The sequence below is a fragment of the Cyanistes caeruleus genome, chromosome 4 (genome assembly GCF_971803275.1).
Source record: "Cyanistes caeruleus chromosome 4, bCyaCae1.hap1.1, whole genome shotgun sequence".
Taxonomy (NCBI): Eukaryota; Metazoa; Chordata; class Aves; order Passeriformes; family Paridae; genus Cyanistes; species Cyanistes caeruleus.
In genome coordinates, this window is record NC_141704.1 from 23,831,384 (window position 1) to 23,855,175 (window position 23,792).

Consider the following 23,792-nt stretch of genomic DNA (forward strand, 5'->3'; position numbering starts at 1 on the left):
AGTCACATTACATCACTCCTTGTGGTAGTTACTTGCTGTTTGCCAAAGGGCGACATTAAGCACTGAACAATGCAGAACTTTTCCTAAACCATATTAAATCAGTCCTATCTCTGTGTTGCTTCACTAAGCTTAAGCTTCTTGGTTGAGTACCTTTATTCCAGGCTCTCCTAAAACTGGAGAACACGTGCATGAAACTGTGAGGTTTGTTTTCTAGCATGAAAACTCTATGGCCTTGCATTGCAAACAACTTTTTCACTCTTCATGCCAGCAGTGACTGTTAAACTGATCATAGTGTCCTTTTGTTTTTCACAAAATATCTGAATGTCTTTGTTGTTGGCAGGCATGATACTACCAATTTCCCTGAAAGTGTTCTACTGATTTTTTATTTGGATAATTGCTTTCCCTTTCCCACTTGATTTCTCCTACCCTTGTTTGATCTTTTTGCATAATCCAGCATCAGCTAGTGGGTAGAGATAGATGCACACATTCTTTGTAATATTAATAATAATAATAATAATTACAACATCATGTTAATGTAACTGTTTCTCCATTTCTGTGATCTTTGTGAATTATACAGGTGTGACTTACCTGAAATGTTTTATCTGTTTGCCATCATTACCCACATTGCTGAAAAAGAGAAATGTAACTGGGTCATCTGTTATCTGTGTTATGTTACCTGAAACTTTCCATTTTTTAGTTCAGGGAACATATTTCCCCTTTGCCAATAAATGGTATAGATAATTTTGCTGATAACAATGATCAAGTGCAACTGAATATATAACTCCTTTTCTTGGTGTGTGTTTGTCTCTTCATGTTAATGTTGCTGAAGAAGAAATATATAAGGTTTGTTCTTGGTTCTTCAAAAAAGAATATGGTAATAATCTGTAAAAAGTAGTTGTGAATAAGCAAGTGATTTGATTTGGGGTCCTTTTCAACACCTTCGAAAATACACAGCTTTGATTACTTTTGTTGTGCTCGGATGTCTATGTTCCCAGGCATTTCTCTCTTGCACACTGTTTTGATGATGTTCTGACTGGTGGACAAGTCTTTCCACCTGCTGCTCTCACAGAGAGAGGCATCAGTCTTACAAGCTCTGGCTTCTATGTGAAAATACTTAGCACTAGGTCTAAAGCTGGAGTTCCATTTTTATTAATGAATGAAAAATTTGAGAAAATAGAGCAACAGTGATTATAGTGAATTAGCACTGAAATAGCAAAGTCAAATTTTAGTTACATATTATGGAGATATAAGCTGTTACATGAAAATTTTTTAATTGCTAATGGTATCTGTAAAAGGAGTTATAGATGGAAAATTGCTTTAAAGTTTTAATATACAGCATAAAACCCAAAATGTAAAATCCAGTATTGTTTACTTTAAATTGTTTCTTTCTATCAATCAAAATAATTTAGTAATGTATTTTTTCATTCATCTTACTCACTACAGGTCGTATCAATGATTAAATTCTCCTTGGAGGTAATACGTATTGCTCTCACAATTTACCTTCCAGTGAATATTCCAGTGAAAAAAATTTTAAAACATCTCTTAATCTGCCTCAAATAAATGTATAAGGGGAATATAAGAGACTATTTTAGTTGAAAGGGATATGAACAATGATCCTGTGGTCCAGCTACGTAACCTACTTCAATGCAGACAAAAAGATAAAGTGTGTTTTCCAAGGGCATTATCTAAATGCCTCTCAGACACTGACAGGCTTGGCACATCAATCACCTCTCTAGGAAGCCTGATCCAGTGTTTGACCACCATCTTAGTAAAGAAATGCTTCCTGATGTCCAGTCTGATCCTCCCCAGTGCAGCTTTGAACCATTCCTGTGTATCCTCCTACTGGATCCCAGGGAGAGAGAGTAGCCGCTTCGTCTCCCCTTCCCGGGAAGCTGTACAGAGCATTGAGGTCACCCTTCAGTCTCCTTTCTCCAAATTGGATAAGCCCAGAGTCCTTGCCCTCCTCACAGGACGTTCCCTTGAGCCCTTTCCCCAGCTTCTTTGCCCTCCTCTGGATGCATTCACTCACCTTCACATCCTTCTTAAACTGCAGAGCCCAGAAGTGCACACAGAACTGGAAGTGAGGCTGCTCCAAAGTTGAATGGAGTGGGATAATCACCCCTTTGCCCAGCTGCTGCTGATGCTGTGTTTGATCAGCCCAGGCTGGGGTTTGCCCTCTTGGCTGCCCGGGCACAGGCAGCCGACTCGCACTGATCCTGCTGTCAGGCAGCCCCCTCAGATCCCTCTCTGCAGGGCTGCTCTGCAGCCACTCCTCTCCCAGTTTATCCTTGTGCCTGGCATTGCTCCATCCCAGCTGCACAATCTGACATTTGGACTTGTTAAACTGCAATATTGCCCAGTGTTCCAAACTATCTAGAGTTCTCTGCAAGGCCTCATGTCCTCAAGGGAGTCCACAGCATTTCCCAGTGTGGTATCATCAGGAGCCTTGCCAATGGTGCATTTGACTCCTGCATGCAGATCATTGATGAATATGTGGAAGAGAACTGTCCTGGACTGAGCCCTGAGCAATACCACTAGTGACCGTCACCAGCCCCATGCACTACAAGCCTTCAGCTAGTTTATCATTCAATGTACTCTGAACCTGCCCATTCCAGAGTTCTGGAGAACTTGTCCAGAAGGATGCTGTGAGGGACAGTATCAAAAGCCTTACTGAAATCCAGGAAAACTACATCCACTGCCTTCCCTTCATCCATGAGGTGGCTGACTTTCTACAGAAGGATATTTAACTCCTTGGAGGAGTTCTTTATACAGACGGATATTTAAACTATTGGAACTATTTAAACAGCCCTTTCCCTTTGTGAACCCATGATGACTCTGCCTGATGATGGCATTGTAAAAACAGGATTTGCATACTTTTTCATTAAAATATGTAAAGCTTTGTGATAATTTAATTGTCATGCAGTAATGTGGGATAGTATCTTAACTGAGACTTTGATAGCTTGGACATCTAAATACTCAAATAGAAACACAGATGGATTTAGTAAAAGTTTTACTGTATGTTTTGTTATTGAGCTAAAGAATCTTTTTAATGGCTAAGCATGAAGGTTAAATTGCTCTATTTTGGTTAGAGATGAAGTCAGATTTTCTTCAGCACTTCAGAAGAATGGCTGACAGATTTCCATGCAAAGAATTATGAATTGATTTGCATGAATTTAACTATAAATTTGAACATGCAAAAAAAGTCTAGATGACAAATGGTATTTAAAGTAACCAGAGAGCTCAAGTCTCTTCTATCAGCTGACACTCATTATCAGTATGAAAATCTGTATTATTTTCAGAAATAAATGTCTGGGCGGCTAGATAATCACAGCATCAAACAGTGATATTTCCTGACAAAATATTGGCCTATAATTTTCAAATGTTTAGGCACCAGACAACAAAGCTGTCATAAAATAGGTCTAATGTAATCTTTATATGGAACATCTATGTGGCTCTTCTCAATCAAAAGCACATGTTGTTTCATGACTTGAACTTTTTCTTCTTCCTCCTTTAGAAACTTAGTGCAAGGCCAGAATTTCACCTTTTACATTGTGCAAAGTGAAGGATATTTTATATGCTCTTCACTGTTTTTTTCTTGTTGGGATTGATCTTAGCCTTGTAATAACAGAATTTTTCTTCTATTAAAATCTACAACCTCAGAATAGTGAGTTTTCATTACTCGGGGGGAGAAAATGAATAATGAAGAATTGGAACCATGTATCTGTTTGTCCTGTCTCTGTACCTCTTCCTTTCATGGAGGTTTTTGTCAAGTAACAGGGGAAAAAAGAAGGAGGTTGTGCTACTTATCAATATTGTGGTAATAGTAATCTGGTGCCATTGCATGATACTCTCCTTTTATAGAGTTGGATCCCTAAGAAAATTCAGGCGTGATCATTACCTTGGTTTTACAATTCTGCTTCAGTGCTTGTCAGGATTGTTTAAGTGTTCCTTAAATGTTTGTCCTTCTATACACAGAGATTTGAATTAATTGTTTGGCATTTTGTGCTCTTATCAGATATCATTCTTAGTGCTGAGAAAATTATACAGCTTTTTCAAAGCACTGTAATATTTGGGTACTTGCTTGAAACAGAAAATCTCTTAAGGATACTGTGAATAGCCTTGTGAAACAACATGCAGTCTTTTATTCAGAGCTGAATAAAAATGAAAAATTTGTTGTTGAAAAAAAGTTGAAAAATTTAAAAAGCTTTTAAAAAGCTTGGATTTAAAGCTGTGTGATTCTGAGAGACAGGGATACTTTGCAAATTACAGATTTTTTAAAAAGTTTTGTGGGTTGTTGTAAATGAAAGAATAATGCAGCTTGTGGATATTAGTTTCATGCTTGGGATAACTTTCGTAGGAAAACTTTACATCTCATGCAGTTTACTGTACTGTAACAAATTGAATTGATATATTTGCATGTATTATGACTGTGAAGTGACGGTTTTCCAAGATAGGTTTGAGTGTTTTTTGTAAGTATGTGTTTCAAATTAAAAATCACTGAGTATGTTTTCTTTTTTTATTAGTACTTGTATTAAATGACTTTACTTTTTCACAGGCTTGCTTAGTCATCTGTAAAGAGCATGTCTTTAAATACAGAACAATTATGTAGGTCTGTCAGAGCATAATCAACCTGTATGCTGGTTTTGTTTAACTTGCTGATTGTATCCACCAATTTCTCAGTTCTACTGTTTTCACTCTTCTTGAACTAGTGGCCTGTTACAATTGTCAATCTTTTCCCAGCAATTTCCATTTTTCTGTCATTAAAATGGACACACAAGTTTTTATCTTATCATACTTGACATTTAACATAGAAACAGACATTTTGAATGTATTGGTAAAATATTTTTCATATAGTTTGGAGTTCATTAACATTTAACTCCCTTGTAGATTTTGCATGGGCATGTACTGTCACTGTGCTGAAGAAAGGAATTTCGACTGCAGTTAAAATTGTAAGGAGAAATTGAGCATCACATGTTCACTGACAGAAATCATGCTGCAAGATACTATTTCCTCAGTCATTGATGTTTGCATTTCCATTTTTAGTTTTGCTATACAACTTTATATTGAAGTTGCATTTTACAGTACTTTGAAAACATTCATTTACATCTACATTAAAAAAAAAGGGCAACTAAAAGAAAATAATAAAGCCCCCAAACTCCACTGTGTATGAAAATTTATAGCATTCTTTAAAGAATCATCCTTAACTTCTTATAGTAAGGCATGATATCCTCCAAACTGTTATTTTGCAGGTGTATCTGAAAGTACTGCTTTTATTATGAGTATACACTCATTGATAATTCTCTTTTGCTTGATTGAATAGCTACAACAAATCACTTTGAAAACTATATAATTTCACTGAAGAAGACTTATAAAAGTGTTCTTTTTCAGACATCTTCCTCTTTTAAAAAGATAAATTACCCTTTTAGTTTTATTTAGAATGAAGGGCTCACCCTCATCTTTAACATAATACATAAAATAAGCTTTTACTGCCTCCTCTTCTGTACTGGTTAGTTTTAGAAAACTTCTTACCACTCCCTAATTAGTATGTCAGGAGAAAATACTAATATGAACCTGTCAACATCTGTTGAAACAATTATCATAAATGTAGAAAAGGAAATTAATCAGAGCAACAAATGCTCTTGAAAGGAAGGAAATTTTGTTTAAGAGTTCTGGTGCAGCTTTAATTCAGTTCTGTTGTTCCCCAGCAGTGTAGGACATGCAGTCCTATTTTTGATGATTATCATCGGTTTCTGCATGGAAGATTTAGACCTGCTGAACTCTCTTAACTTGGCAGATAAATGAAGAGGAAACTCTGAGATACATTGGGGGAAAAATACAATATTAAGCTTAAAAGCTCGGTTGCTTATGTGTACTATGTTGCTAATTATGAAAACTTATTTCAACAAATGTATGCCACTAGTATCAACATAAATAAACTAATAATAAAAACTAATAATGTAGCTTATATGATTAATTTTTTGGTTTTCATTATTTGGTTTATTTCTTACATACATTAATTGGTCATATTTCTTTTTCCTAGCTTTATGCTTTTAGCTGTAAGTCCACAGTAAGAGGTATAATATTTAAAGACCTCCTTGCCCCCTTACTTTCCTGTTTCAATAACAGAGGGAAAAGTCTAATTAGACTTCATAATTCTCAGTTTGGTTGCTGAAAATTAATTTTTGTTTTCTTCTGAAGTGGAATACAAGAAACAAATAGTTGCAGACCAGTTCTTATACTGGATTTGTAGCTTTACCCACACGCCACTTTGCAGACATCCTCATTCCTTTTGTTCCTTTCCCTGCACACCGCACTGTCCATCTTCATCTGCCAGTTGATAAATGGGGTCAGGGACTATAAAACACTCAGCTTAAGAAGTGAAAATTTCCATGAGGTAGCTTGCAGATAACTTGAAGTAACTTGAAAAAGGTTGGCGTAGGATGAATGAGATGTCTTGCTGTATGTGGTAGAGAACAGGCTCCCTGAGAGAGTCATAAAAGAAGCAGTTTATCTTAACAGCCTGATCCTTCAGATTCTTGTTAGCTACAGACTTAGCAGAGTAAACTTGAGAATAAACTTTCGCCCTGTATTGTATAGCTGCATAATCCCTAGGGGTTGTTTAGTAATGATTTTTTATTTTTGAAAATATCCCAGACTCTATTCTGTTCCCCGGTCATAGAAAGTATTGTTATTATCCAAAATGAGACATAAGACTTGTTCTGCCAGTATTTGATTTTTTTTCCTTCCTCTGAGAACTCATTTATGTCATTTGTTACTTGACAAGGTTACCAGCATCTATAAGCTAAAAAACCAAAAAAAAAAACCCAAAACAAAGAAATAACAAAACACAAGACAATCCTAGAATAAATCTTTAATTATGCAGTAATGTAGGTGTAAAGGCACCTTGAGAGATCGTTCAGTCCAATCTTCTTAAAGCAGGACTAGAGTCAATCATAGATTGAGTTGCAGTTAGCTTTATCCAGTCTATCTTGGGAAATCATCCAATGATAGAAGTTGCCTGTTTTCCCTGGGCAGCATGTTCTGGTGCTTATCTGCTCTCAGTGAAAAGAATTTGGTCCAACTCAGATTTCCCTCATTAGATTGTGGGACAAGCCCTACTTGTTCTGTCAGCCTGCAGACCTCAAGCACCTCTCTCCCTGATTGTCTCACACTGAAAAGTCCTACTTCTACTTAGCTCTTCCTTGAAGAGAACCTGTGTTGTATCTTTTAATCATTTTTTAAATGATCAAAATGAAAACATTGAAGATATTTTTCAGATCTATTTTTTTGGTAGTCCATCCTTGATCTAACATGATGTTACAGATCAGCTATAGAAAAACTTTGAAGTTTAGTTTTTAAGTAGTAGCTTTATTTTAGTCTCCTTTGTTTTGGGTTTTGTGTAAGCATTTAAAAGTGCTGTATAAATCTGATGTACTTACTGACTGAATTAAAAAGCTGTTTTAAGCAAGTTAAAACTTTTGCTCTATTGCCATAGTGACTTTCATGCTGTTTAAAGGGGTTTTGTCTTTGGTTTTATGTATTTTGTCTTGATTTGTGTGTGCCTACTGTCACTTTTCATTAGCAGTTACCTGTTGGAGGGTTTAGCTCAAATCTTAAGTCATGATTTTGTACACCATTGACATAGGCTGAAAAAGGTATAATTTCCCATGGACATATTTTCATACGTATAAATACTTCTAATCTCAGTCCTTCCATTAAAAGGAATTGCTGAGCAAATGAGTATGTGCAGAAGACTAAAGCTGATGGTTTATAAATTCATATAGCACCTTTCACAATACAGTAGTCCTCATGACCTCCTACAGTGGGTGCATATTCTGTTTTTTGAAAATGTTGTGTTTGAAAATTAATTCAGTTAATTATTCACAAATAAGTAGTTTAAATGTTATTTTCTGTATATATTGCTTTGCAATTGAAGTTATATATGCGACACTGCTAATGGTGCTTTAACACAACCACACAAATTACACAAGACACCCTTTTAAAGGATAATGACTTTAGACTGTATGTTCCACAGATAATGACTGCCATAAAATGTCATTACTACTAACTCTTTTGACTTTAAATTCAATAAAGAAAGACAATATAAGAGAAAAAATTACGGATTCTAACATTTCTATTTCTCCCATCTGATGTACTTTAGTGAATTGTAAAGGGACAGAAGTATTATTTAGAGGCTGGAGGAATCCTGTAAAAAACCTCAATCCTAGTTTGTCTTTCTGTCACTTTGTGCCTAAGTTTTGGGAAAATACTCATCATCTCCCTACCAAGTTTCTGCTTTGTCTTTTATTCTGGTACCTTTTTAAATAATGGGTTTTCATCCCCTGAAATCATCCAAATGATTGTATTTTATATTTATAGTCCTTGTATAAAGACACTAAAGCATTTGTTTTATTATTTTAAATTTAGTTCCCCTTTGAGTTGGAAGCACCTTTAGATGACTTTGCTGTCAGTTTGAGACTTGCCAGTCTGTTTTCCCCTCTGCTTGGGGTTTTGCAGTTACGGCTTCAGCCAGTCATCCCAAACCATGTGCTGTTTCAGACCTATTGGTTTTTCCACAGTGTTTACCTTCCACATTTTCCTATAGCCACTTTAATTCTGGTTTTGATTTTCATTCAGATGGAGTTCATCCCTACTTTATAGTGTCATCCTTTTCATGGTTAATAAATCTGAACCCCTGGTCATCCTACTATTTAGACAGGTGCACACTTTCTGTCTTTTTGTCCTGCTCTATTAATTGCTGCGCATGTTAGAAAATATTTCAAAGAATATAGTCAAATTACGTGCATTTAGTATGTGCCAAGAGGACAGCTGGTTGTGGGTCATAGAAAAAAATGGAAAATGCACATTATTTCACTGGTTGGCAGTCTGTTTCCATAAAGGCACAGGTGATTGCCTTTGTCTGTAAGGTCAGTTAATCATCTTGGCTTTTCCTTTGGATTTAACAATGAGGGCTCTTGCTGGTGGTCTTTTTGTACTTACAGCAGACCTGCCGCATCTGTTTTTTCCTTTACTTTGATGTCTCATTATGTATAAACTAAGTGGCTTTTAAGTTGTTGACAGTTTATATATGGACTGTGCATCCCTCTCTATTTAAATTCTTAAACTGCTTGGATTTATGATCTTGCTCGGCTGATTAGCAATTTAATCCATTTATGGTAAGGCTTTTGGTTTTGATGGTTTCCTTTCCATGAAGGTTGAATTCCTAAGCTACATTCTGTCCTGTAACGTCCTCTTATAGAAACAAAAATTGTAAATACAGCGCCTCTTCCCAGTCTTGTAATATTATCTTTGGAAGTAGCTGTTTTATTTTATAAGTTATAAATTAAGGAATTAAAATATTAGACTAATTAGATATTACTTGTAATGAACTTAGTAAAAAATAACTAGTTCTATCTATCATTTTTATCTCTTCAACTAGTCACTACCTGATTTTGTAAGCCAAACTAGACTTTAGATCTGAGTAACTCTCAGCTTTTTCTGAAGTTATGTTCTAAAGACCTGGTATTTTTAATAAATGTTTTAAATTTCTATATATACTATCACACTGAAAAACTAATTAGAAGTATTTCAAGCATCAGAATACGTAGGCACACTTGTTTCTTTTTTTCCAGACAAATTCTCATTTATGACATTTCAAGTTGGTCTACAATGTATAGAAAAAAGTTGGGCATTAACTACGGTGTGTAATTTGTAGTTAGTCCTTGAGAATTTTCTTCTAACATAGTTCTTATGTTCTTCTTTGTTTTCTCATGCCCTGAAATATGTGTTACCATTCATGAACTTTTTGTATGTTAAAATTTTAGCTTCAAGCTTTCCAAATGATGTGCTAATCCACTGAGTAAAAGTTTGGTCTCTTTCTCCTCTTTTGTATCTCAGAACTGGTTTCTTCTTCCCTTTTTATTTTTTGCTTTTTCTTCAAAATAGAATTTGGACCAACTTGCAGAGAAATGATTTTCTCTATTTTTGGATGATTTCTCTTTCTTGACAGTGTTTCTCTGCACTGTGGGTGTTTCTCTGAGGCATATTTTTCTTTTAGAAAATGTTTTTTGAGGCATATTTTTCTTTTAGAGGTTGTTGTAAATGAATACCTAAAGAAAATATTTTTAAACCTTAAATGACGTATATTGCTTTCCTTGTAGTCTGTCTCTTCTATGTGTGAATGTACTTCAAAGAATGCATTTAGTTTTATTTCTCTGCTTTTAATTTGTTTTGGGTTTTTTTTTCTGTTAGGCTCGGCGCAAAGAAGTTTTTATCCAGGAGCGATATGGAAGATTTAATCTGAGTGACCCATTTCTGGCTCTTCAGAGAGACTTTGAGGCAGGTGCTGGTGATAAAGAAAAGAAGCCAATATGCATGAACCCTCTGTCCATTTTAGAAGCTGTTATGGCTCACTGCAGGAAAATGCAAGAAAGAATGTCAGCTCAGTTGGCTGCTGCTGAAAACAGACAAAAGAAGGTATCCTGCTATTGACTTTTTCCTTTTCCCTCTCCTGATTTGTTCTTTCATGTAATTTTTAAAATTTGCATTTTTGTCTTGATTAACATTACGAATATTAAAATGTTGACACTTAATTTTCATATAGGGTGAGGTGCTGGTTTTCTGGTGACATTTTGAATGCACACTTCATTTGTTCTGTGATTTTAGCTCTATTTATGGAAAAAAATCTATATAACTGGTACAAGTTGATACAGTGGATATATAAGTAGACAGCTCAGTGTGAACTTAGATAGCATCATCACAATATATTTTTAAACCAATACCGTTGGAGCCTTGAGGAGCTATTGTTTTTTTCATTCTAACCTGAATAAAATAAATAATTTATTTTCATTTTATATTAGGTGGCTCTACTTCATAAATCAGTAAAAGTGTTTTATAACTCTAAAAGTACTTTTTTTTTAATATTTAGAACATTTACTGTAAAAAGAAAATCATTTAGGGACAATAACGTTGAAAAAAAAAAAAGCCAGACTGAAGATAAAACAATGTAATTTTGAAATTGAATGATTGCTTGGTGGCATGTATTTCATTAATATGTAAGGCATATGTTTCTAAAACATAGCTAAATAGGAGTATGTTGGGGAGGGGTTTCTGAGAGGAAAGAGGGGAAACACTCATATAGAGGACTAATCTAGGCAAGGTATTTTTGAATAAATAGAAAAAAAATGGTCTATGTGTTTAATTATCTTCACTGGGTATAAGATGGATAGAATGTCTTCTACTGCTGGGATACAGCTTTATGGTGACAGTTTTGCATTGACGTGAAAACCCCCAAACAACAAACAGGCTGAGACAATTGATATAACAATGATTTTGCTAATGATTGCTCTTTGGGAAAAAACATGCATGTGCAAGTGCTGGAAGTTGCTGGAAATATGGTTAGATTAAAAAAAAAAAAAAAAGGATATTACTAGACTTCATGTGTGATATGTAAGTCTTCAAGCAGTTCACTGTGGAGTGAACTATTACTGGTACGTACCTCACACTTCTTTCTGAGAACTCTTAAGAATTAATTTTCTTTCTCATAAGCTTTTTCAGTAAAGAGAAAAATAGGAAAGGGCAAGCAACCTTACTTTTTGTGAGTGAAAAAGGATATTGGGAGAAAGCCTGACACATCTGCCAGGACAGTTGAATTAGTTTCTTGTTTCAGTGCAAGGCCACAGGTCTCTTCTTGTACCTAAATTCTTCATCTGTCTCTGTTTTTCATTATATGGATGGATAAATGCACCCACGATGGGCTCAGAAGTTAAGAATATGTCAGTATATTAATATGTAAATTCAAATTTTGCCATTTTTTTGTCTTTTTTTACCAAAGTCTATATCTGTAAGTCTGTTTGTACAGAACAGGATGCTTTTGTCTTTTCCTTCCTAGGACACATGAGCCTTTTTTTCTTTAAATCTTAATTTTAAGGATTTGAAAACAGACTGCATGTTGTTGAGCAGCTGTGTGCATGACTCTCTACTGAATTACATCTTCCCCTTTTAAGCTCCATTAGAAACGCTATTTGTACAAGACACTCTTAAACTCCTTGGGTTTGGCAAGAGATGTATCTCTCAACCATCTCCATTCATTCACAAACCATTCATTCAGTGTTTTACCTTCCCTTCATTCCACATTTTTCTGTCTGTTCTTCATCTCTCAGATCCTTCTGTTGAAGAGGGTAGTAGAGATGTTTTGAGGGACTTTGAAAAATGATCAACAAGGTAGGGTGGCACAGTGAAAAAAAAAAACCAAATCAGCCGCGACAAATGCAACCTAAATACAAGCCAGCTGCACCCCCTCCCTCCAAGAGTGGTTCCTCCTTCTCTAAATGTATGATGCCTCTATCTTGGTGTTTGAAATTGCTTCACTGTCCCACTATAAATAATGGAATGTGTATACAGCTGTGTTTATTTTCTCTGGATATTACTGAACTTTAAACAGACCCAGAGTGAACTCTTATTCCAGGGGGAACATAATATCTGTGAATATAATCATCTCAGAAGTATTTTATTAATAAAATTTTGATTTGATCACAAAAGACAAATATACTAGCATGTAGAAAAATCAAGGAGGTGCACAAAGACTATAAGTCATTCGCTTAACATACAGAAACATTTAATTCTCAGATGTCATCTGCTTTTTGTTAATTATCCATCCTCTTCCATCACTTTGAATGCCTTTCTTGGAGCTGCTGTGAAAATTAATTTTGAGTTTTCCTGGGAACACAAAACAGATCATCAAAATGACAGTTCTTGATTTGTTGAGAGCTTGCAGAGGAGTCAGTTTTGGGATGCACGCTCAAAGAAAGGCAGGCGTGGGTTGGAAAGGGCCTGTTGGTGTAATTTATTCTAACCTTTTGCTTAAAGCAGATTATCATCATCAGTACATCTGGTCATCTGTGAATTTGTCTTGCTTAGTCATGAAAACCCCCAAGAATGGAAATGCTGTATCTTTTCTGCACTGGTAAAGTATACCACTTTAACCTTGCAAAGAATTTACTCACCTTTTAAAGAACTTTTTTCTGAGACTGAGCCTCTCAAAGGGCAAGTTTTCTTTTCCGTGAACTTTTATTATGGAGCCTCACCTGCCATTACCAAGATGAATTTGACTCTTGTCATCACTGTAAGGGCCCTTCAAAAGAATGTTGCTCTTAGATTATTTCTCTGTCTATTTTTCACTAAACTATGCAAGCCAAGCTTCCTCAACATTTTCTTACGAGGCATGCTCTCACCTTTGAAGGGCCTTTGCTGGTCAGTTTTTTATGGGACACTATATTTTTTTCTCAGTATCCTTTTTTATCCCTTTTCAAATCCTTCTTGGACTCATTTCCAGATGTTTATATTACTGATATGATACAGTGTACGTATATAGTACATTTTGCAAAAATCAGGTTCTAGTTAGTTTGTAAACTCATAAATAATTGCAGTTAGTTCCAAATCTGTCATCTAAAGGAAAAAATACCATGTAAATATTCAGAGGTTTTTCCTATTCAAGATGATGCAGCCAAAAGAACAAGAGGGAGAGAGACATACATAGGAGACAATGTAAAATGAGAAAATAATGCTGCTTTTGTATATTCAAATCAAATGGAGGATTTACATTTATATTAGGGAGACTTCATTTAGATGCAATGCTTACAAATAAGGTATTATAATAGTATGGTAAGCTGATTTTATGCCAGTTAAATACTAAAATCTGTTTGTAATTATTTGGAAGTAATATCATTTCACAGCACCTGATTTATAAAACAAGAACCTCATCTGAAAAAAAAAAAGCAGAATAATAAAGTATAGAAAGTTTTGACAAAAAATATTTTCACTATAATCTTTATACATCTCCAAGCTTTAGAAATTGTATACATTTCTCATGTTTTTTGTACCTATTTTAACAAAGAAAAGAAACTGTTGGATGCTCCGCTTGTTTTGAAATTCTAGTGAAGCATGCAAATGCTGTTGAATCCTTTGAAAAAGGAATGAAATCATTGAGAAAAAAATAAGGCTTTTTTTCACTTGTAGGCTATGATTGTGACCATTCCTAGATTCCTAGTGTCATTATAATTTTGTTAATTTAATTTGAAGCTGTACTTCCATTAACAGAACTGAAGAGATGTTGCTGCTGATACAGTTTGCTTAGCAATGACTGCTAATGCCATACCTTATTTTTCATATGTCTGGTACTGGTTTTGGGGCTCTGAGCAGCCTGATCTAATGGAACGTGTGCCTGCCCATGGAGAGGGGTTGGAACTTCAAAGTCCCTCCCAACCTAAACCGTTCTATGAGTCTGTTATACTGTTTTTAAGAAAGGGTGGGTATGTTTTTGTGAAAGGCATTGTGCAGAGTGTCAACCCCCAGGTTGACAAGCTCTAAAACCCCAGTGCAGCCCGTATACTGTTAAACAGGTTTTGAAGTATTTGAACCTGAGATAATATTTAAAATGTAGGTATTATTGTCCACAATTATTTCTTCCTCATAAATGTTTTATAAAATGGTGCATTACCATATTTTTGTATTGCTTTTCTAGAAGAGGGTCTGTGAATAAAAGCATAAACAGTAGGCAAAATGAAGAGGCAATGGCTATATGAATAAGGGGGAAAATTATTCTTATCCACTATCTGCATTTTAGTAATAGTTCTTTGATTCCAGCTTATACATCACTGATGTCAATGAGACTTCTCACTCTTAGTAAGTACAGGAAAATATTTGTGCCTCTGCCAAAAAATTGTCTAATTCATAAACCAGTTATGGTTTAGGTTTAGGATATCAGTTATGTTCATGATGGACTTAATCTCCTTTAGTTGGAGGAAGAGATAAAACCTAACCCCTTCATTTCTGTCCTCAAAGAATTTTTGCAAAGCTCATCTCTTAGTTGTGTTTGGTTCCTTTACTGAGATGACTTTATGCAATGTCTTATGTCAAATTTTTGGAGAACAGATAGCTCCATCACTCAGGAATCACAAGCATTTAACAACCACTTTGGGGAATCTCTCTGTTGTCAATGGAGGAAATGAAAAGAGTTTGCTTCGTTTCTAAATTGCTCTGCTGAGATGGCTCTGTCTTTCTTTTGCTTGTATAAGGTTATATGCACTTGTGTTAGATATCACAAATCACCTTCCTGGGTTCATTTTAGTCATGCTCTCAAAGATTAAAATATCAGTGTCAGGTTAATACTAGGTTATTGGGAAATGAGAATTGTTAATGAGAATTATTTTTTATGTTTTCTTATAGTTGGAAATGGAAAAATCTCAGTTACAGAATCTTGAACTGGAGCACAAAAAGCTATCTGCTCGCCTTGAAGAAGAACGTGGAAAGAATAAGCATGTAGTATTGATGCTAGTGAAAGAGTGTAAGCAGTTGTCTGGCAGAATTGTAGAAGAAGCCCAGAAACTGGAAGAAGTGATGTCAAAATTTGAAGAGGAAAAGAAAAAGGCTACTGAATTGGAGGAGTCTCTTGCAGCTGAGAAACAAAGGAGTACACAAATGGAAGCTCAAATGGAAAAGCAGCTGTCTGAGTTGGACACAGAGAGAGAGCAGTTGCGTGCCAAACTTCACAAAGAGGAAACACACACCAGTGACCTCAGAGAAGAAAGAGATAAAATGATCAAAATGATTGAGCAATTAAAAAAGGAGAATGAAAGTAAAGCCAATCTTTCTCAGAAGAAAAGCGATAGGAGTTTTGTTTCTGTTTCAGTTGAAACAGAAGAGTCAGGTTCAAAAGCTGTTGCTTGTCAAACAGAGACTGTAATGATGGACAGTAGCATAGAAAATGCTAAGAAGTTGCCTTTGACTGTCTCTATAAAGCCTTCCACAGTGAGCCCGCTAGTGTCTGGCAATTCAAAAATGAATGTGTGTGCCAATGCAGCATTTGTGAAGCCTGTCTTTGATAGGCAGTCTTCATCTAGTGAACTTGTCCCTCCTATGACTCCTGTTCTTGCACAGAATCAAAACAGAATTGAAGAAAATGGGCCAAGTACAGGCTCATCCCCTGATTTATCAAGTAGCACTTCCCCTTTTTCAAATAGTAATACCCTTTGCACCCCCACCACACCAACTGCCACAGCTCAGAATTCCTCGCTCTCTTCATCTATACACAGTTTGCCTTCACCATCTGCCAACACTACTGGCCATCCAGGCCTAAATCCACGAGTCCAAGCAGCTAGATTTAGATTTCAGGCAAATACAAATGATCAAGACCAAAATGGAAACACAACCCAAAGCCCTCCCTCAAGGGATGTATCCCCTACTAGTCGTGACAACCTTGCTGCCAAACAGGCGGCTAGGAACACTGTTACCCAAGTTCTTTCAAGATTCACAGGCCCTCAGAGTAGTGCTTCTACGCGGCCAGGGACATCTCATTCAGGGGAAGCTGGCACTTGCCCCCCAGTTGGTAGAATGACTTTAAAGACTCCAAGTGTATCAAGAATTGACAGAGGAAACCCTCCACCTATTCCTCCTAAAAAACCAGGGCTTTCACAAGCTCCTTCTCCACCACACCCACAGCTTAAAGTTTTAATGGATAGTAATCGGTCCCCAAATACAAGTGCAAAAACTGACAACAAAACCATGACCTCACCTCTTTCAAGTTCACCACAAGGAATCAGGGTAATAAATGAGGAAATTATTTCTAAGTCCTCACCTCAGCTGCCACCAAAACCTGCTATAGATTTATCTGTGGCACCTGCAGGCTGTGCCATACCAGCCATAGCCTCATCTCAGGTGGGTGCCTGGCCTTCCCACTTTCCTGGACTGAACCAACCTGCATGTTCAGAAAATTCCTTTGTCATTCCCACCACCATTGCCTGTAGCTCCTCCATAAACCCTGTTAGTGCTTCATCCTGTAGACCATGTGATTCAGACAGCCTCCTGGTAACAGCATCAGGTAAAGGGATTGATATGCTACAAACTGTCTCCCTCAAAAATAATGTTTTGGTTTTCTTATATGTCTTGTTTGCTTTATTTATCTTGTAACATTCTCTTTCTTACCTTCTAAAAGCTAGTATTTTTCTTTATATTTTTCCCACATTCCAGGGGTATGGGAATTCTTTCGCTGATTTAGAAATGTTTTAAATACGTTTGCTTCTTCAAGAACTCACCATATTGATAGCTTTTTTTAAAGATAAAGAGGACTAATGTTTAAAGTAAGTGAGCTGCAGATTAGAGTCTATAAAAAAAAATCCTTTTTTTTTTTTTAATTAATTTTTGGTTAATGATAGCATTTTGGACTTCAGAATGCTTTCTCAGTCTGAAATGATGTTTTGAATATTACCTTTTCAGAAGATCTTCTATGGAATATGTATTTCAATGCTGTGTGAATCTTTTAAAGAATAGGGCATAGCTGGGATTATGGTATTCTGCTGTGCAGTAGGTAATTGCACATTAAAACATGTAATTGCCTGTATAACAGTGCAGTTTCCTAAATGCCCATAGAATAGCTTTCATTTTTATTTCAGTTTTTCTATAGTTTTTTTTTTTGGTTGTAGGCTTTGTTAATACCCATGTGCAGCATCTCACAGCTTTACTTCAACAAATAGAGGCACAAATTTACTGTTGGAAAGTTAGAATCTAACTGCTGATAATTTTAAGTCTGGAGTGAATGTGTGTATCTGCTACTCATTTTGTGTTTTGGTGGGAACTTACTGGTGTGTCTAATGTGCCACCAGCTTCTGGGAATCTCCTTGATGGCATTAAAGTGAACAAAGACAATACTGGTCTACGTTTCAATAAATTATAGATCTCCTATAAAACTTCTTATCGACATTCCCTTGCTGGGATCAGTAGCACTAGAACATTAGGTAGAAACTCCTTTTAAGCTGTACTTGCAGTGAAAAAAAAAAGGAACAATTATATCCATAACACACAGTTATGGAGCACTTCAGACCTTTATCAGCATTGATGAATGTTTGAATTGTTTCAAACTTTGAACAGTTAATTCGGTTATATTCAGTATACTGCAGTCCCTCAGAACTCTAGTCCCTGCATCATCTGTAGGGCACAAAAGCCCTGCACAGCAAATCTGCTTCCAACACATAACCAGCCACTTCCTCTTGGTAGCTGCACCACTAGCTAATAACTGAGTTGAACTCAAGTACCAGGCCTGGGGAAGCCATTCCAAAAACTGTGTGTGGTAAAATTGAGTGTGTATATATAGAAGATTCCAGGTTTCCTATTATTAATCAATTTTTATTCTCATTCCAATTCACTGAAGACTTTCTACCTGTATCAGTAGTCATGCTTTTAACATTTGGTTGTTTCACCACACTGTCAGAATCCTCTCTCCTTTCTGAACTGTGCCATAAAAGGATGAGCTCATAAATCTTATCCTTCTGTTTGTCTACTGCTCCTCAGAGCCAACAGAATTGGGATTTGATGACTGCCTATTAGTTTGCTGTTTTTCATATGGATGTCCTGAATTTTCATCCTAAATTTGTATTCCAAGATGAGTCTGATTGCCATGTCAGATAGATCATTAGTATCCCAGTATTTCAAATATTTTTCAAACTTAATTTGCCTTCAAGTGCTATTACGCTCCATAACAGAATTTAAAAATTCTTTAAAAAAAAAATCTCAAATTTTATGAGCAAAAAACAAATTACTGGAAAAGTCACCTTCAAAGTAAATAGTTTTGGTAAGCAAGAGATTATCTTCCACAAACCCTACCAGCATTACTGTGGTGTATGTAACAGTATTGATACATACATTTATGTTTGATACTGATATTTGGTAATAATTTAAGATAGTTATTGATTATTCTTTAGAAGAATAAATCTCATGCCTTAAAAATTAACTACCAGTGCTTTTCTTCATAACTCCATGTATTGTTTTTGATTTAGTTGGTGCTTTGAGGTATTAAATTTTTCCTTAGGAGAACAGTAATTCTTTTAATTTCATTTCATTTCAGCCAAATATTTAATAAGTGTTTCTTACAAAATGTGTGACCATTCTCAGAAAAAGTTCTCAAAGAGAGGACTTTTTGTCAAAAATTACTAGGTTTTTTTGATTTTTAAGATTGCTTTCTTTCTCTAGCTCCCTTAACTTTTTTTTGAAGAGGCATGGAAATATTTGTTGATTTAAGTCCATTGTAATCCTCACTCTGAACATTTGATCTTAGTACTTTGTAAGTGACACGTTTTTTTGGGAATATTTGCAACTTCAGATGGGAAATATATCCCATGACATAAAGTTTGCTAAGAAAGATTGCTTAAACTCTACTTAGCTGTATGCTATTTTGTTTTATTGGTATAGAGATGTTATTTTAGTATCTCTTTTACTGTCTACATACAGGCTCAGAGAACCTTAATAACTTCATCTGTAATATTCACATAAATATTCAGGAGGTTCTTTGTGTTTTACCCAAAATAATGCTTATATTTTATTGCACTTATTCCTCAATCTCTTTATGTTTTTAAGGTAATTTAATCTATTTTGGCCAAGTGTTCTACCGAACTGCAGAACTAAATTTAGAGCAACAGATATTATACAAGTATGGAAAACGTTTCCTTCAAAACTTCCAAAATTTTTTTCAAAAGAAAAAACCCCAGATTTTATAAATATATATGGAAATAGAAAGATAAACCAAATTTAATAACACTGGCTTTGTTAAGATAATGTCAGTAATACCTGAATTCATGCCACTTTATTCCCTTTTTTCAGCTTCTTTTTTAAATATGACTTTTTTTGAGGTGGGAAATAGCTAACAAACTACAAATACTGCTGAGACCTCCTTCTCGTATCTGCATTTTCATGTCCTTTAGGCATGGAATCGGTTAGTTTTATTAATGGTCTGGTTGATTTTTATATGTTCTATTAATTTTTTTCAGAAAATGTTTAGAATTTCAATTTTACATTCAGTTAAAGCAGAGTATGGTTAAATCTTTTCCATATTTTATTATATAGTAAGTAGTGAGCTTCAGTCAGAATTTTTTTATCTTTTTAACAGCAGTGGCAAGCAATTTTAACATATTAAAGGACGTTAACAGAATCTTTCATTTTTAGATATTTTTTGTATGTCAATAAATTCATGCTTCTTTCTTCTTATGGTGGAGTCAAAAGAATTGATAATAACCTAATCACTAAAGTATTATATTTATTAATTTTAAGAGTTTCCTAGTTAGATCAGCTTTCTTTAGGAACATATCAAGAGTCTGATTTTCAGTGAGGTGGCGTCTTGGTTCTAAGAAGAGGAACTATTAAGAGCAAACTTAAAATGGAAGCTCTGATCCTGTCATTTATGCATTCTGCTAAAGTAATGTGATCATATCTTCTTTTAGAGACGGGCTATTGTACCACATATTGTTCTTTTCATCCCTGGTAGGAAAAGACATGGGCCTTCATCATTAATGTTAAGCAGACTGCACATGGAGACATTACAATGAACATTTATGGCCTGATTCAAAATCTGTGGCAGTGTTTTCATTAACTTCAGCAGCCTTTGAATCGGTGCCAAAATGCTTCTGCTCTGGATTTCTACAGTTCAATGACTGTAAGATTTCAAAATGGAAACAAATGTAGGCGTTTGGATTATCATACCCCTGGGATTTCTGCTTTCACTTTCTTCTTACTTTTGTGCTTTCTATGTCACTCTTCAATTAATTTTTTTTTTTATTTTGCTCATTCCTCTAATGATTGATTTATTCTGTCTTTACAATTGGCTTTGAAGATAAAAGTGTATGTGGCAGGGGGTGAAGGACTGATCTAGGCTCTGGAATTAACCATCTCACATTCTGAAGCTGATGCCAGAAGCTGTTTTTGTCTGTCCCTCTGCCCTCCATCATTGCATGCCCTACAAGCTTTCACAGATGCTTCACATTTCCCAGCTTTTTGCATCTGTAATGGTCTTCCCTTATTTATTGGTATCTTCCAATGTTGGTGCATTTTGTTGATGACAAATTGAATTTTATTATACTGCTTCACATTGATAATAGAATGTAAAGTTATATTTGTGTCATTGCTTCTTTTTGTATCTTTATCAGTAGAAGGGTTTCATTTAATGGTAACCTAGTATAATGAATTTCATCACTGAATTGCAACAACATATTTTTCTTTCCAGGGAGCTGAAATGAAAATTAAGATGTGACATTAAAAATTTTCTTTCATTTTGGCCTTTCTCTTAAGGATGCCCCAAGAACAAGCAAACAAACAAGCAAATAAACTACATCAAAAATTGCACTTTTTTAAAAAGGGGAGGAAACCCAAATACTATTCATATTACCAAAATTCTAGTGTTACTTGGATAAAACATTGTAGTAACTGCAATATTGGCAATATTCACTATCAGTTAACTACCACAAGAACAGTAAAAACTACACAAGTACTATCTAAAAAACATGAATAGATGTACAGCAACAGCTGCAGCACAGTTAGTTTCAAAGAATAACAAAAGGCTAGAAAACTAAAACCATTTTCACAATGGAAAGGAATACCATAAGTTTTTCTTTGGACCTTAGTGAATTTTGTAAGAGTGAACTGTTCTCAAATGCTGGAAGTTGAAGATAATATATTTTTTTGCCACTTAAAGGATACAGTTTAATTTGTATATTGCTTATTGTTTTTTTTTATCAACTTCAGAAACCCTCAAAATTCTCTGATTAAAATTATTGGAGAAATAAGTATTACTAAAAGTATTAATAGTAAGAAGGTAGCTTCAGAATTGAAGTTATGAGAAGATGTATGGAGTTCATTTTACAGTTTTTCTTTGGTTTAAATTTGGATTTAAAAGGTAACTTCATAGCTATAGTGTTGACTTTTTACAGTGAATATGAAAAAAATGTTTAATAATAAGCTAATGATATTGGGAAAATACTGAAAATATGTTTCCTTTAGATACTTAAAAAGTAAACCTAATTTAAATTGACAAATTTAGCTTATTTTAGAAACAAATTTGAAAATACTCCAATCCTTTTTTGTTGTTTTTTTGTTTTGTTTTGTTTTTTTAGTGGAATCAAACAATGTATTCTTCATTAGTGTTGCTCAGATGATAAATTCTTGTGTAAGTCTTGATTAATTAAAAAGTATCAAGATACTACAAGGTGCCCAGTCTGTTGTTTCTGTAGGTTTCTGTTGGTAATTTCCATATTTGATTTTGTTTTCCAAAATGTGGAGCAGATCATCCCAGTATGGTACTGCTACTACCACATACTTTTTCTAGTTCAAGATAGAACTTACTAGCTTGAATGGAACTGAAACTAACGCCCTGCAGCTCTTCTTCAGTCTCAGGCGTTTCAAAACCTCATTAAAAGCTGCATTAACTTGCTTTGTATCAGATTTCAGCCTCAAATAGTAGCCTATTTGTGGCCACAGAAGACAAAGTTATTTATTCAAGAAATAAGTGTAATGTGTATTTTCTAAAGGAAATAGTGAAAATATGAAAAAAAAAAAAAGAAAACAAACAATCTTTCTCCTATTTTCTCTTGCAGTCTTTGATCAAGAAAGAACACACAAAATATTCCATGCCTTAAGCAGCAAACTTCATATTCTTAACAAAGTCCCTACTAAAGCCGATAAGTAGTCAACAGAACACTTAACCACAACTTCTAAGCTTTCAGAGTTTTGGACTGAATAGTCTTTGTTAATGGAGTGACTTGAAAGCTTTAATCTATGAATTTTATATAACCTGTTATTCATTCCCATTGGAGAATTTTATGATATATTGTTTAAGTATCATTGAGTAAAAGGAATGCTACCTTAATGGAGGGTTTCATAATAAATGTATTTTTTCTGTATTATTTGTGTAAATGATTTCTACGTGTGTTTTCAAACTTTCTGAAAGACATCTGAAATCATTAAAGGCTCTCTGTGCAATTTATCTTTATAAGTACATGTGAGTTATATAAATACTAAATATATAAATACTAAAGTTTGCAATAAGGAGGATGAAATGACATATAAAAGTATGTACTTTGTTTTGAAAACTTTTCTATAGATACTTAAAAAAAATCTTACCAGCATATTGCAAATAAATTAAAACTTGTCTAAAACATTTGTAAATTTTGATAATATACCTTTTTTTGAGACATCCAGATGCTACTACAGGTCACAAGTTTCACGTTGACGTTTTGTAGTGAAGTCCTGTGCATTTGTATTAATAAGTGTCACCCAAGAATGCAGTTTTCATTCTTTAGGATACCTTCTAATGTGTAGACAAAGCACTATCACAAAACTTTTGCTAAATTAATGAATGCAGTCGTTTTGAAGATATTTTTTAACACTTAAAAGAACACAGAAAATGCAGGGCTTTATTTGTGTGTCTCTAACTTTTGTTGCTTTAACTCACAGGCTGGTCTTCCTCCCTAACCCCTTTGTTAACAAGTGGTGGTCCTGTCCCCCTGGGTGGCAGGCCCACCCTTCTTCACCAAGCTGCTGCCCAGGGAAATGTCACTTTATTATCAATGCTGCTTAATGAAGAAGGACTGGACATTAATTACTCTTGTGAAGATGGCTATTCTGCCTTGTATTCTGCTGCTACGAATGGACATACAGGTAAATGATATTAAGATCTAGTATGGCATCCGTGTAAACTGGTGAAAGCTTTCTTCATAAGTTTTTAATATTCAATTTGGTCAAATGCATTCTTCTTAAAAACGTGAAATTGAAAGTGAGATGTATAGGTTATATTACGAAAGTCATGGTATAGCATATATATAAGCAATGCTTCTTGAAGCAGAATTTTGGAACTAAAAAAGCATTTGAAACACAAAAGAATGGTAGCATTCTTAGAACATCCATTCTAATTCTCCACTTCCTTTGTATAAAAAGGTATATATACAGGTATATATATAGATATACATACATATATATAT

The 23,792-nt window shown here is 34.9% G+C and overlaps 1 protein-coding gene across 1 annotated transcript in view; it reads left to right on the plus strand.

Moving 5' to 3' along the window:
* CTTNBP2 (cortactin binding protein 2) overlaps positions 1-23,792 on the plus strand; it is a 127,461-nt gene that overhangs the window by 68,973 nt on the left and 34,696 nt on the right. Inside the window, 3 exon segments of the mRNA XM_086887023.1 lie at positions 10,252-10,476; positions 15,226-16,876; positions 23,269-23,472. Coding sequence (XP_086743149.1) covers positions 10,252-10,476; positions 15,226-16,876; positions 23,269-23,472 — 2,080 coding nt within the window.